This window comes from Embiotoca jacksoni, unplaced genomic scaffold (assembly GCF_022577435.1).
Source record: "Embiotoca jacksoni isolate LCO1_2020_lvr unplaced genomic scaffold, fEmbJac1.0.p SCAF_10, whole genome shotgun sequence".
NCBI classification, from domain to species: Eukaryota; Metazoa; Chordata; class Actinopteri; family Embiotocidae; genus Embiotoca; species Embiotoca jacksoni.
In genome coordinates, this window is record NW_027185230.1 from 16,600,855 (window position 1) to 16,616,461 (window position 15,607).

The window sequence follows — 15,607 nt, forward strand, 5'->3', positions numbered from 1 at the left end:
CCGGCTTATACATGACCTCAGGCTTCTTCATAATGAACAGTACAGCAGTCTTGAAATTACATGTCTGTCTTCAGCCTCCAATAGTAATCTGTAGCTGTGGCCTGACATTCAGTCGTTACTATTTAATGTTTTTTAATAAGAAGACTGACATATAGGTTTAGGGATTAGGATGCTAATCTGATAAAGCACATTCCACACTCATTGCACACACAGGCTCTGTATTTGACTTTCTCATTAACCAGAATAATATGAAATGTCCTCCTCGGCTGTCTGAGACTCTTTCATGCCTCAATCACATAAGACACATTGTGTGAGGAAGACAGGCACCTGATATGATACTCATAAATCATCGCAGAAAGCACCTACAGCTACCCTTCAGACCTACATGTAAAACAGCCACAGAACAGACGTGTAATTATTATACCCACGGGCATAAAACCAAAATCTGAAATAATACAAGGCACATATTTGAAATATATCATATGCTATCATTGGTTGTATTTGTACCGATGTACCAACGGGGCTGTAAAGAACTGTAATAATCCAAATGTATGAAGCATAATTTGAAAAAGTAATCTTAATCAAGGTCCCCGACCGAGATTTTTCTCTACAAAGTTACATACTTAGTCATTACCAAATGAATGTTAACAAATGTTACTTAGTGAAAAACAAAATGTAGTGTTCTTTTTAAACTGTTTTCCATTTTGAATTGATCAAAAAGATTCAATAATTTCATGTAAAAATTTTCACACGTCACCAAAACTATTTTAAAACTGTCTGCAATTTTGTTGCTTTATCTGGTGTGAAAAAAAAAAAAAGAAACGCAAACTAATTTTTACTTGAAAAAGACATCACATCAACTTTCAGCACTAACTCTTGCAGAACTCACCGACTGAATCATACAATATTAGCACATTGCTTCTTTTTGAGACAAATTATGAAAACGGAGTTGAAAAATAAGCTTATTGTTTTTTACTTATCATTGTTTTCTTATTTGTAAAATGCAAAAGAAGGTCTACAGTAAATTGTCATTTTAATTTTTACCCAGCATTGTAATGATCCACTGCACCACATGAGGGCACTATAAGCTTTATTTAAAAATTGGCTCTAAGATTTTCTACATCTTAACTTCACGGCTGCACTGTCAGCTCACACTTAATTTGAGGAACTGCCTAGACATTACTCTATTTCTGGTAATTAGATGGAGCCAAAGATAGTCTGCGAAACTGGTGCAAGAGGAAACTCTTTAGCTCTTCTGCTGTATAATGTAGACTTTCCACACTTTAAGCTGTAAACAGTATTTAAGCTTGAGGCCGTCCAAAGCAACGTGACCCCAACGGTTCTCCCATGAATGAAGGGATGGTGTCCTCTGGGGACGAGCAGGTAAATATTCCCAAACTTCAACAGCAGAGGTCTGACCAGCTACACTAACCAAGAGAAACTGAGACAGAGAAAAAAGGACTGAGCCTGAGGCAAAGAGAGAGAGAGAGAGAGAGAGAGAGAGAGAGAGAGAGTGCCATACTGAACTCATACTGGAGCCAAATCCTTGTGTTTATTGGAGCCTGGGGAAAGACATGCACGCTGTTTCTCCATCAAAAACGCAGCGGGGAGTGTTTCCTGTGTTGATTCTTGCTTTAAAGGAATGGGATCATTAATCACAGTTGGACAACGGGGTGTGACATTTATCACCAGCTATTTATTAAGCTTAGACAGGTGAAATAAATGAAGAGACTGTGTCATTTTGTCTAAATTCAGAGCTTTCTATTGGTATGCTGTATTGTTCGTAGCTGCATACCTGGTGATACCTGACATTGTTGGGAGGATTCAACAACATCAGATAAAACTGCATGAACATCCTGAGCAGCAGAATGACTGAGATATATCTCGTTTTTATTCTAGCAGGAAGTAATAAACGAATATAATTTAAAAACATCCAGCTTGATTATCTTAAAAAAATTTGAATGCCAAGAACCGGAATTATTACAGCTGTGTTTACGTATTTGTGTTGTTATTCCTCTTAACTTTAGCTCAGGCCAGTTGTACATGTCGTAACGTGTTGGTGTAATGGAAGAGAGTGTGGCTGGTGCTTCAGGTCTGGGTATGTACGAGCAAAACAAAAAACCCCAGTGTGTTTGTACCTATTTCTCAGTCATACAGTTGAAAATAAAGACACAACTGTGATTCTAGTCTAAATATTGTTCGCAGTGTGGTGAATATATGCCTCATAAGCGCCCCTCTCTACCTCCCCTCGGCAGCTTTAACGCACATCAACCAGATGTGGAGAGACAAAGAGAGCTGAGAACAAGAGGGAAGAACAGAAAAAACATCAGAGAGCTCAGCGCAGGTGTTTTAAGAACTATTTTGCAACTTTTTTCAGATTTATTTTTCTCCAAGGCACAGAATAACTGAGTAAAACTTTCCAGAAAAGCTAAAAATAAAGCGCTGGATGTTCCTGTGAGAGCAGAGTCAGATGCCACCACAGTGTGATTCAAGCCCCTGGCAGTCACTGGATGCACGGCTCGTGTTTAAACCTCATCACCACCCTTACAAGACAACGGACATCTCTGTACAACTCTTGACTTCCACCCCATTTCCCTGGCAGCCCACCTCCCCCCATCACTTCCCGTCTGTCTGTCTGCCAGAGACTGTCCATGTGTTGTGTTCGAACTGCAGGGCCACATTTAGACCAGTGGAATAAATGTGTTGTGTTTTCCTTTCATTTGCTCTCTCGGCTTCTCTAAGACCTCTTTATTGGCCACCTCAAAACAAGCTATGTTCTTGTTTGCCATTAGTAGGAGGGCGTAGTGGATGATGCACGATGGAGAAAACAGTTTATTAGTGGTGCTTAAAGAATGCTAAAACTCTCAACTCAAGTCTGTTGAGTCTGAACTGAAGGGCTCTTGTTGTGAACATAAGGGCAAGCACATCTTAATCCGCAGGTTTCGGTCTGCGTGAGTAATTTTACGGTATCTGAGACCTTGCCAAGCCTGGGCTTTGATAATCTGAAGAGGCAAGCTTGCAACAGACACTGAGGTCAGCGAGGTGGAGGAAAAGCCTGGGTGTAAACCAGAGAAATCATGTGTATATTAAAACAACAAAATAATACTTCATTTTTAAAGGAATACTTATGAGAAATATGCTTATTTATTGCTGATAGTCAGGTGAGAAGATTGATACCGCTCTCGTATCTGTTAAATATGATGGTTAATTTAGCTTAGCCTGGAAACAGTTATAGAGGTTGAATTAAAATCAGAGTGGTGATCTTTTCCTTGTAACCTTTAACTTTTTTAAAGGTAAATACTAAAATCTTTGTCTTACAAATTGCATTTAAAAAAAAAAGTTGAATCCATAAGCCATAACTTTACCCTTTCTTATTCTATTACACTCAATCTGAGACAGCCTCTTTAGAAACCTTATAAAAATCATGTCATTGTCAAAAATATCATTGTGGCAAATATGTTGTGACTGTGATTGCAGGTAGGGATAATAGATTCACTAGCACGGGCAGCAGTAAAGTGAACAGATGAAACCTGTTTGTAGTGGTGAACAACGGAAAGCACTGAGTTTCATAAATCAGCAGAAACTTAAAATCTGTCAGTACACCACATATTTTTTTCCAGAGGAAGAACTGCTTGATTAAACCACACAACCACTGTTTACATGCCTCGTCTTGCAAAACTAATGCTACTTCACTTGCAAAAAAATGATGTGATATTTAAGTGTGCCAACCCCTGGAAAAGGTGGACTGAAACGGAGGCTGAAACAGAGCACAAAGAGTCAGTGAGGCATTTAAAGTCTTACTACAAAATAAAGATAAAACGGGAACACGGCTAGTTGTCAGTGGCACACATCTGTCTACATGTCACAGATCCTTTCAAACTTTAAATATTATGCTGTGGTCATGTATTCCTCTAAATAATGATGGGTGCATAATTATGTGCCACACACAGTATCATTTCTCTCAAATCAACCTCAGCTCTGTACCCATAACGGTTCAGTTATTTTAAAAATCTGTTTTTTTTTTTCAGCTAAACTTTAAGGAATTAAAAAGGGGAAGTGAAAATACAAAGATTTGTTTTTGAAGCTTCCCTTTTGTTCATTTAGTGGCATAGATCTTTACTCAATCAGACTTCAACATGCAGCCAAACAGCAACATCAAAATATAATTATTTGGACTTTCAATCGATACAGGGCACATCTTGTGTATTTACAGGCACACATCATTATGTCTCAACGGGTCTCAAAGCTCACACCGGCTGCTTCTGTGAAAGTAAGGAACATCAAAAATAGCATCAAAACACCAAATATCTGAGGCTTTTAGAGGCTCCCTGTTGATTTGTGTTGAGAAAACCTTTTGTTTACCTCCCACTACACTGATACATCAAGATGTTTTCCATCAAAGACACACAAGCCTAAACAAAACTGTCACTTCCAGACAACTTTTAGTCAAAGGTTGATACTAGCAACTGAAATGATCCCTGCAGGGAACTCGTTAATCCTCTGCTGATGTGGAAACTGTTGGATAACCAGCAATGCCATTAGCAGCCAGACAAAGGACACGAACACCATCAGGAGTCTTTCAACACAACCTGTGACCACAGACTGTATAGAAAAGTGGATGTAGTCTCCGGGTCTAAAAAAATGAGGTGAAAAACGATGCGGAAGTGCCTTAAGCTGCAATACCACCGAGTGCCACCAGAGGTTGGCTCCCAAAAGCCTCCGGCACCATAGATTCTCATTCAACTTCTCTCATAAAATAGTCAATGCACAAGTTATTTCAGTTTTGCGAGCTAAAGTCACTCCTGCGGATTAGTTTTCTGAAAAATAATGAGAAAATAAGCTTTAAAAAGCCGTGTTTTGGGGGGCATGTCTGTTTGATTGACAGGCCTGTGGTGCAGTCAGGTTACAGCTATCGGTGGGCGGGACGTAGTATCTTCAGGTTTCCAATCAGATCGAGTCAGATCCACCACTCGCTCCCCCCCAGCTCGTCCAGATGTGGTCACTTCTGGCTCAGAAATAGCAAGATGGTGACGGTAAATATCCGAACTGGAGGCCTCATTACGGCCGTTCACAAACCAATGGCTGACGTCACCGTTGGTTGCCGCTTGCCTGTGACATACCAGCACTGTTTATCTGCCATTTCATGGCCAGATAAATAACATGTTTAATTTCAGCTCATTCTTGGCAGTCTTTAATTGACCTTTAAACTGAATGAGTTTGTGCCACTATCTCCTCTCCTCGGCCCCGTATTTGTATGTGTCCACAAACAAGTCACAAATCATGTGAGAAGATGTCTCGATATTTATATATTGGTCTCCGCTGAGAGAAACTCAACTGAATACACACCGGGGAAAAGATTGACACAAATAAAGTACGAGTGGTTGCTGTGCACATCCGGTGTTTTCTACAGGGCTTGGGACAGATCAACTGGTGCTGCTGATGAACTCTGCTACCATATCTTTTAACAGCTGCGTCTGTTTCCCTTGTGTGCGTTTTTAATTTCTGCTCTATACGCTCACATTCTCTACATTACTCTGCCTGGGAATATACCCTGCTTCTCCTTTGTGTTGAACTTCAGCATGTTTCCGTGCAGTCTTGTGTCTGGGTTTATGTGTGGGAGTTTGACTGTGGTCAGTGGTTTGAGTTAGCGTCTGACAGCTTCAAGACAAATGTAAAGGTTGTCGTCAAAACAGCAAACATCAGCATTTCTCGTTTTGTTTCTTTTTCTATATTGAGAGGGAAGAATGTTCATGTTTTTATGTTGCTTTATATCTGTTTTTATGTGAAACACTGCATGTAATTTTCTTGCTGTAAAGCACATCGAGCTGCATTTATTGTATGAGTTTATTATTATTATTATCATTATGGTGTAATAAACACAGTTTAAACCGGAGATAAACAATGTGAGACTCCAATATGGCTTCCTTTTGTCCAATCTTAAAAATTCCCTGACTTTTTTATTGTGATATTTTCCCTTGTCAGTCTCAGTTTCGTAAACCCTCCTGAGCACACAGAACGTCAACAGCCTAATATATATAATCTGTGTTTTTTAAAGATGTCCATTCAAACCTGTCTCATGGCCTTTATTATTCACCACACCCTGCAATTGTGGGACTAAAACATGCTACATAAATACATATATTTAAAAAAAGAAATGCTGTCTAGTATGTGAGAAAATGTAAACCCATCATCATATACAGCACATACTGTATATAGTACTGTGAAGTCCATAATGCTATTTAAAAACAGGAGAACTAAAGATCTCTATAAAAATCAATCACAAAAAAAAACAGCAGGCAAACAAAATCAGAAACAAGTTAGAAATGTTGTCCCACTTGACTCAAAGTTATTTTCTACCCCGTGTATTTATTCCCTCTGCAGCCCAGACAACACGACTATCATCATTCTCTCTGCAGTAAACACCGAAGTAAATGAATCGCTTTAATCTTGTCCTACCTGCAACAACCTCGAAAAGAAATTTTCCCCCTTCATCGCCGCTGGTTGGATGTTCTGTAACTTTGTTTCCAGGTAAGAAAATAACACCCTGTGGAGAATAAAGAACAGACTGATCAGAAGAAACACAATCAATCACAGTGAATATTTTCCAGCTTCCTTGTTTACCATCTTTTGTTTTGTTGGTAAATGTCAAGCATTGGATATTTATGTGTAAAGGATCAAAATGAAAAACAAAAATTACTGTATTTATGGTTCAGATTGGACAAATTCTCATTATAGCAAGGATGCGCCTGGATGATGGAGACGAGTTTTAAATATGACAAAGTGTCAATCTTAATAGAGGATCGCCATCTCTCTGTCCACGATGACACATCACCAGCATCACCTGCATCAGACTTCGCAAATTTATTTGGGGATTTTAATTTTCTATCGTAGCACCGCACACTGAAGACTTTTGGGTTTTAGACTGTTGCAGTTTTGTTATGCACAGCTTCATGACATATTATAGACAAGACAAGAGATCATAAACTGTTAGATTGATTGATAATCAAAATGATCACCAGTCCTATTAAAGAAAGGGTCTGATACTTGAATCTCAGAGGAAAACTTTAAATACAATTGTAAATTGACTGCACCAGACACTCATGCAGTTTAATAACCAACAAGTTACTCCTATCAGGATGAAAAAGTAGCTCCATGAAGTGCTGAGTAATGATTATGAAGTTTAATATTCGCTACAGATAACCTCACTTTGCTTGGCTTGCAAATATTTGTCCTTATTACAACAGAACCAGTTGACTTTTCAGTTGATCAACAACTCGGACGTCGGTGCCACAGTGCAGCATCTGACAGTCATTAGAGTGACCTCTATCTGGGCTAATGCAGACAAGATGTGCACAGGTGACAGCATCAGTATTAAGGACTCGTGCACATTAAACAAGATCTGAGAGGGGGTCAGTTTCCTTCCTGCTGACAGAGGGAGAGAGAGGGAGCTCTTTAATGAGCCATAACTGTGACAATCAGGAAGTGGAAACCCTACCTGAGGCTCCAGATGAAGTGCTTTAAAGGGGGGCAATAAAGATGGGACAGACATGCTCCGAAGTGGAGGAGTGGGGAGGGAAAGGACTTATTTGATGTGGTTGTCAGCAAGAGAATCTGTTCAGCTTCAATATCGCCAGATTAAAAGCACCTTCCTTTCATTGGAGACAGATCTTTCCAGAATTGTGGTGATTCCAGGGAAACAGGAGATGACTTTAAGGAATTGTGTGCGTGCGAGAACATTCATGAACATGCGCCTTTTTGTACATGTTGTTAAAAAAGAAGAAAAGTGCTTGTGTTGTTCCTCCATACCATAAAACCACAACACCACAGATATTCCTCTCCTCCCCTTTAAGCCAAAGACACACTTTCCATACATCCTCCTTGGTGGCCTGTTGTTTGCTACAGACAAACCCAACCACAGGCCGAGTAATATTTACCCAGCAAAGAGTAAATCAGCCTGCAGCCCAACCCAGCAAGACGAAAAGACCCGACCTACTTTAGGGTGGTTCTTTTGCATTTTAACATTGTTGTTAAGTAGGATGAGGTCATTTTTTTGGAATCGGTATAATGACACAAACCCAATTATCTCTTATTCTGAAAAAAAAAAAAAAAAAAAGCTGCACACACAAGAGGCTCAGAGAAATCTGTCTGAGAAAAGCGACAGCAGGAGGCTCAGGCTTGTAAGCAGCAGCCTGGCCTGTCAGGAGGCTGTTTCTAAGGCTCCGTCCAACAGTATGCTTCCAAATGAAATCAAATTTGGTGTGTTTTCTCAGACTGCAGGTAAATAGCAGAATACTGACTGTTACTCTGTTCAGCTAATGGTGTATACACAAGTTTGTCTGGCCAGCCTGCACTCACTGCAGCAATCAAATCCACATGTGACATTCTTTTTGGTCATAAACCCAACGTCTGTGAACGTGCCACGTTTGTTTGGATTTGTTGACAGTTTTAGGGTAAATGTCCTCACGCTGCCCTTCAGCTTTAGATGTTTCATCTGTCCCTTTTAGATGAAGGATTTCTCAGTAAAATAATGAGACGACATTGTGGGACCAGCTTTTATCGGCAAGCTATATGAAAAGCTATTTAGTGTTAAAGACCTCTTGTGATGGAAATCAAGTTTCCACCCTTGTTAACATATCTCTGTGCTGTTTTTTGTATGCTAGGAGACACTGGAACTCCATTAACAGTCAGGCTGTCTCAAAAACAGGAATTGAGACAGCCAGGGTTTAACATATCACATACCTCAGCAACCAATCCACCTTAGGCTGGGGTAAAATGGGCTCTTAGAGCAGAAAACAAATATTAAAAAACAGAAAATAAAATAAGTAGAGAGTGAAGGGAAACTGCAGTAATGGGTGATTATTCCCAGTAGCATGTGATTAATTGTTAATGAATAAAGGATAAAAAATAAAAATGATTAAATAACTGGAGTGATAAATAATTTCTCCTTCATATTGTATCTTTAGCAGGAAAAAAATGGCTCCACGCCAGTAATTTTTTTTTTATTGTTTTGTTGGTGGTTTAAATTAAAAAAATAATCTCAGTTTGTTAATGATATGGTTTGGTGAATGTGTGCAAAAAAAAAGTGCATGTCATCATTATAATAAAAAGCAGAGGTATTTCATGTGGTGGAGAAATTGATTTCCAGATTGCAAACAGATAAATGCTCACACTGAAGTCAATTTACTACAAGTTATTGGTGCAACAGGCAATTTAAGTTCTCATTAAACCTCAGCTCTTTGGCCAGCTGTCTTTTTATCCAATAATTGCAGTTCTGCAGCCTCAGTGACCTTTCAGACGCAGTAACTCAAACTCAGCAGCAGATCTGGAGATATTTTTACCTGTCTCGACTACAGTGTGTAAGCACATTTGTCGGAGTGTCTATTCTTAGTGTCTATTTTTGACTACCAGCTATAAGACTTGTTTTTTGAAGGGGCAAAGACTTACTAATGGTTGTTCTGCTGTAAATGCTCCACTTGGTTCACTAATCCAATAAAAGTTATTATTATTCCAGTTATTAAACAGGTAGTTCTGCTCCTGAGCCACATTCAGAAGCCACATTAAAATCCACAGCTGTGACTGCACCACCTTAAATGAAAATAGTAATGCTGCAGTCAGCCAGAAAAAATGGGGAACTCCTTTATTAATTCTTATTTGCTTGCTGAATTAACTCTAAGTGGCTAATGTGAGAAGTTGGAAACTAAATGAGGAAACTATAATAAACTGAACTTAACAACAGGGGAAATAAAATCACCAAATAAGGCTGGGACCATTTAACTGGTGATTTGAGTTGTTTGCTAAAAACAGTGGCAGAAAGATTGTGTAGGTGTGGTGAATGTTATTTAAAAACAGAAACCTGAAGAGTTCTGGTCCCAGTTGGAAAAGTCAACCAAATATCTGATGTTGTTACCTTAAATAATGGTTCTGAATATGGTAAATAAATCAGTAAAATCAATGAAATGAATATATCAAAAACAGTAGGCAAAAGCAATAAGGAGCTTACAGTGATTTGTGTGCAAGCAGCTGAAAAAGTGTTCCATCACTTTCTTGTAGGAACACTTGTCACTGCTGCTTGATGCAGAGCCATTTTATCTCCAACCACAGAGAACAAATGTCTTCAGCCTAAACCAGCACTGCTTTATGGAAACTGCACAGTACATCATCAGAGCCGCCTGAGAAATACTTGACAATATATTGGTTAACTTTTTTTTTTTTTTTTTTGTGAAATAATCTCAATGCCTCAGCAGTTACTGTAAAATATAAAAATTAAATTTATAAAAAAGATTAATTTTTAAGGGTACAGAGACTTCTTGACATCTGGAAAAAATAATGCTGTAAAGAGATATTCTGGGTTTAGTCGGAGAACTGGAGAAGGCTGAAGTGCCCTTGAGAAAAGCACCCAACCCTCCAGCTGCTCCAGTTGTGTTTGTCTTCACTGCTCATAGATGAGTGAAATGAAGAAGTCATATTCCTGTTTTCTTGTGTGTAAAAACACAGTACTGTATGTATCTTCTTCTTTTCCCTCTGTTTGTGTCACAAAATTGACAATGCACAAAATAAGTTACTGAAAAATGTTTTCCTCTGCGGTGCAGAATGTCTCTCAGAGTATTTACTTAACCTTATTGAATAAGTAATGTCTTTCTGTAACTTTATTAAAGTTCAGAGTGCTCTGTTTATGGATTTACCTCCTTGTAAGCTTTAAAAATACAGAACAAACTGGATGCTGATGGTGAGTAGCCTCAAGTATCACCTGTAAAACATCTGTACCTGCGATTCAGGTACCAGTGTGGAGGAATGAGTATGACATAAACACATGAGATTATGCACACATACTGTATGAACACACTCAAAACTCAAGATGAGTTTTATTTAGATATCTTTCCATTAAATATTTTTTTTGTCTTTTCAGCTGAACTCTCAGTTCCAGTATCTACACCTTAAAAACTAGAACACAGCTGTGGAAGACATTTGGCTTGCAACGTATACAAATACCCGACCCCGGTGGCAGGAGGCACACTGTACACTTTTCAGCGACAGTCCAGCTGAACTTTGCAGCATATATCACAGGTTTGAAACTAGAACACAGCTGCACCAACCTGAGACCGGAGAGAAGACAAATTCCTGCTCACTAAATATTCCTGCGTTGAGGTTTTGGTCATGTGTGTGATCTGTTAACAATATTCATGCTTTAAATAATACACAATATTGTGACTCCTCTCTGGATACCATAACTGTAGCAAGTTTCAAAATCCGCCCACAGGAATGAAGTGGTCCACCATCCAATAATAACACTTGACTGTCACAGTGTTGTTCTATTTAGTGTGAGGAATAGATGAGTAAAATGAGACATTTTAAAGCAGACTGCAGACTATGTACCAAGAAATATAAATAATGAATACATGTGCATGAACATGCTCAGGCTTCTTAACAATCTGCTAACAACTCTGTAAGATATTTTGCTTGTAAGGTTTAGTTTTATCACAGGGAGGAGACTTGTTCTTCCTCTGGGAAGCATGAATACAAACTGGGAATTATTTTATGCGAATAATTTTTGTGATCCTGTCATTGACAAAGTCTTGGTCAAGGAGAATATATGTGCACAGCTTTTATTACACCTGCAGGGTACTGAGATTTATAGCTTTAATAAAACGGTATTTTCCATATCGTGCGCTGTCAGAACAAACACGATCTGCAGTGCTAATTTTATGTATCAATACAAATGCTACAGTAATATAATACCAGTGTTTGTACAGTTTATCACCCAGTTAATGGGTAATTTAGTGTAAACACTAAATTGACTAATTTATAACGTAATATTGCAGGACAGCAGGGTCACATTTGATTACCGTTTGGCTACTGTTGTTGCATTTGCTTCTTCTCTTGGAAGTTGAAGATGTGAAATATCTTCTTGAAGTTTTATTTTTATGCCAACCACCATGTGTGGTTTTGATTATATCTGTCAGTCCTTCAAAGCAGACTTCCCTAAACAGAAATGAAGATGCTGAACTACATGTATAAACTACGATGGCATGATGAGAAAAAAAACACGAGGGGCATAACTGTTGTAGTCTTGACAAGAGAAAGGTACAGTAAATACAACAAATAAAAGAAGCTGGAGATTTAAAGCTTTTCATGTTCATAAGGTGGTGCAAATAACGCACCAGTACAGCGCTGACAGTTGGACATTAGCTGAGGTTGAGCGTCCCCCAGCAGTCCAGAATGGACATTAGCAATCAGACCAGAGTTGAAGTGGATATATTACAGCAGCAGAAAAACAATGTTTAAAGCATTCACAAGAGAAGAGATCTTTTGTGTTTTTCTGTGTATTTTTGTCTATTTCTGATACCTGATTCTCAGACCTCCCTCAGGGTGACATAGTGGAGTGGATTATATGATATAAACTGATACTGCTGACACATGTTTTTGTCAGGCAGGTCATTTCTATCTCTGACTGAGCAGCGACCTTCACACAAGGTGAGTGAGGTTTACATGTTTAAATGTCTACGTTAGCTTGCCCACATTTGCTATTATATTTTTATAATCTGGCAAGCCACCAGCTGGATGAGAGTCCTCTAAATTACATGACTTGTAGCCTCAGCTAACAAACATTCACCTATATAAATACTGCTAAGTACCTGGTGCCGCTTTATGACAAAACAATCTGAGCTTTTCCTTTAAGTTAAACCTGTATTAGTGGATTTTATCACCACTTCCTGAAGGAGACATCTGGCTCTTCAGCAGCTAAATGTTCAACAGCTTCTTGCAAACGTCATTTGTTTGTGCTGTGGAGATAATGTAGCCTACAGTGGGATTTCAGAACTCACTGCATGCTACCTGCTCATTGTTTTGGCCAAAAGACAAGAAAAAGAACAAGCTGAAAGATGCTGAAAATTTCTGGAAAAACTAACACTTAAATAAAGAGAAGGATGATCATTTTTTGTGGATCACAGATATGATGCAGCCCCCTTTACATGCAAGTCATCCTAAAAACATAGATTATAGCTGGTACAAGTTAAATTTGCCAGAACTACAGACCATAACACACTGTTCTGTGGGATTTTCAGACTGTCTATGAAACCAATAGAAAGTAAAGTTAGAAAAAGTCTCCAGCTCAGAAATACCAGCTAAAATCAGTTTCTGATGTGATTCAACTCTCAAGCAGGCTCCTGCACCAGCTGTATACTCTCTTTTACAAATACCCTTACACCTGCATCTACCTCCATCTCACAGACAGTAGTACCTTGTTACCACCTCAGGTATTGCAGACAGAGTAACTGCTTAGAAAATAGGAACTTGTTGCAAGTCCAGTGAGAGTTAATTGACTTTTCCATCCATCAATGCAGATCCTATTAGATATGCAGTCGGCGTACAGGAGTCGAAGGAAATAGTGTCTATACGCGGACAGCCAGAGCTGCCTTCTGTTAATGATGAATTCGTTTCATGCTCCAGTGTTTTTAGCTTGTTATATAAAATGCTGGGCATCAATATTACTTTCCAACCGATGCAATAATGTCAGGAATAAGAGAGGATCTGGCATCAGACGACCCCCGGACACAAGTACTGGTGTCTGTGATCAGAAGATGAAGTCTGGGATGCTTTTAATAATGTATACAAGTTATATACATGTTTGCTTGGTGCTCACATTATTGTACGCCCTCCTCTGAAGTTCAAGTACGTCAGTCAGATCATGTGTGGATGAGATGTGGCTCCCTGCAACTTCGACACCGATATATAGTCTTAATTTTTCTGCGACGGCGCTGTAAAAAAAAAGTCTAAGTGTTGTCTGTTTGTCAATGTCAAATCTGACTGCTTTCATCAAAACAGCAGAAAGAAGACAGTCTTGCAAAATGAATAATTACATAGCTGCAGTGGCATTTTATTTGCTCCTGTTAAATGCCAAGGTCAAACGGTTTCCAGCTCAAGCATCGAAAACAAAGGACTTTCAGTGCACTGTTGCATTATTGATTTCATGTAATTTCTGATTAAAGCCACTTTTCATTTAGCCTGAGTTCAGATGTGGCCCCCTCATGCTATGAATAGTAATTAACAGACTTGTAAGACTTGATGTGGCTTGAACCATAATATTCTAATTCAAGTTTTATGCATCTTTCATGTCTTAATACATTAAATTATTTTAATGTATTCATTCACAATTCTCTCATTCATTCATTATGGTACCTCCCTTAATTCACTGGTGTACAGATACAATGCTAAGTGGTTTAAATTACAATAATCAAACCATTTCACCCACCGGATGAATACAGTCTTTGTTTATGGTTAAGCCAGATTAAATCTGAGTGCACGTGTGTCCGTGTATCTGAGAATGTGAGTCAGGACGTGCATGCTTGTGCGTGCATACATCTCCATGGACGAGTAAGGGCAGGCAGATGGCATGTTGACACTAAGCCTACACGTGCTATACCCTACCCATGCTTGCCAGTGACCCTTCACCTCCATCTGACTCCCATTCTTCAGATTCCACGCGTTGCTCAGAGAGGTTTGGCCCAACTGTGTACGACACAGCATGATCGCCTGCACTGACAACAATAACGCGCTTTTGTCAAGATAACATTTTTCATGAACGTCAGAACTCCTCCTTGATAAGAAAGCCTGTTCTTATTTCGAGGTGAGGGGTAGTTGAGTACCGTTTGTAAGACATGAAACAAAACAAAACAAACAAAGGTGGACACGGCAACATCACAACCCTCTGCAACCCAACAGCCAATACCACTGTGTGTTTTTGCGGGTTTAAGGATCAGCATGGCAACAAAAACAACTTGGTTAGAGCTAGTAAGTGATTGTGGTCATGACAAATGGAAACTAATGAGTATTGGTATGAAAAAACAACCAAAAAAATAAAAATAAACCAAAAGGTCTGTATCACACAAATGCAGCCCTTAAAATAGTAAAAGCTACAAGCATGTGAAAGTATAAGTTTCTGCTATTGTTTTTGTAAAAAAAAAAAAATGTATCCTTCTATTTTTAGCACAACAATCAAAAACACTTATCAGGCTCTCTCAAATGTTTTTTTCCTAAAATAAAAAAAAAGTATCTTTACTTCAAGCCAGAAATGTGTTAAATAGCCTGCTGTATATCACGGTTCCTGTCTAATCAGTCGGCACCGTGGTGGCGTCTGTGTTTCTATGGGCAACATAAACGGGCAGATGTTCTTGCTCCCACTGAGGAGGCAGCAATTAGGTTAATGTGACAGGTAACAAATGGAGACTTCACAGCACGTGAGAGAATTAATTAATAGCTGGTCTAAATATGGCTCCTGTGTTGTGTGGTTCCCAGTTTGGGACGGGGAGATGTCACTCCGCTGCTCACAGTGGAAGTTAAGAGATGTATCTTGGTGCCTTTGTGTGCTCCTCTGTGCGTTTGCCCTGATCTTGATCATCACTGTTCGAGCTTTGTCTCCTCTTTGTCCTTGTGGCTTGGGTACTTATGTTCTTCCTTTTGGGATGTTTGAAACTCTAAACCAGGTATCTTGTATTCTGCTGGGTACGATATCTTGTCTTGAGTGTTGATTTGCGTTCTTCCACGCTGCTATGCTTTGGAGTTGGTGGAGATTTAAGGACGTTGAACATAATAGTCATCTGAGCCTGACCCA

The 15,607-nt window shown here is 39.0% G+C and overlaps 1 protein-coding gene across 2 annotated transcripts in view; it reads right to left on the reverse strand.

The window, feature by feature from the left end:
- Positions 1–15,607, reverse strand: part of arhgap24 (Rho GTPase activating protein 24) — a 61,517-nt gene that overhangs the window by 34,281 nt on the left and 11,629 nt on the right. For both annotated transcript variants that reach the window (XM_069170183.1, XM_069170174.1), the window contains one exon: positions 6,457–6,544. In XM_069170183.1, the coding sequence (XP_069026284.1) occupies positions 6,457–6,544 (88 nt within the window). The remainder of the gene's footprint in view (positions 1–6,456; positions 6,545–15,607) is intronic.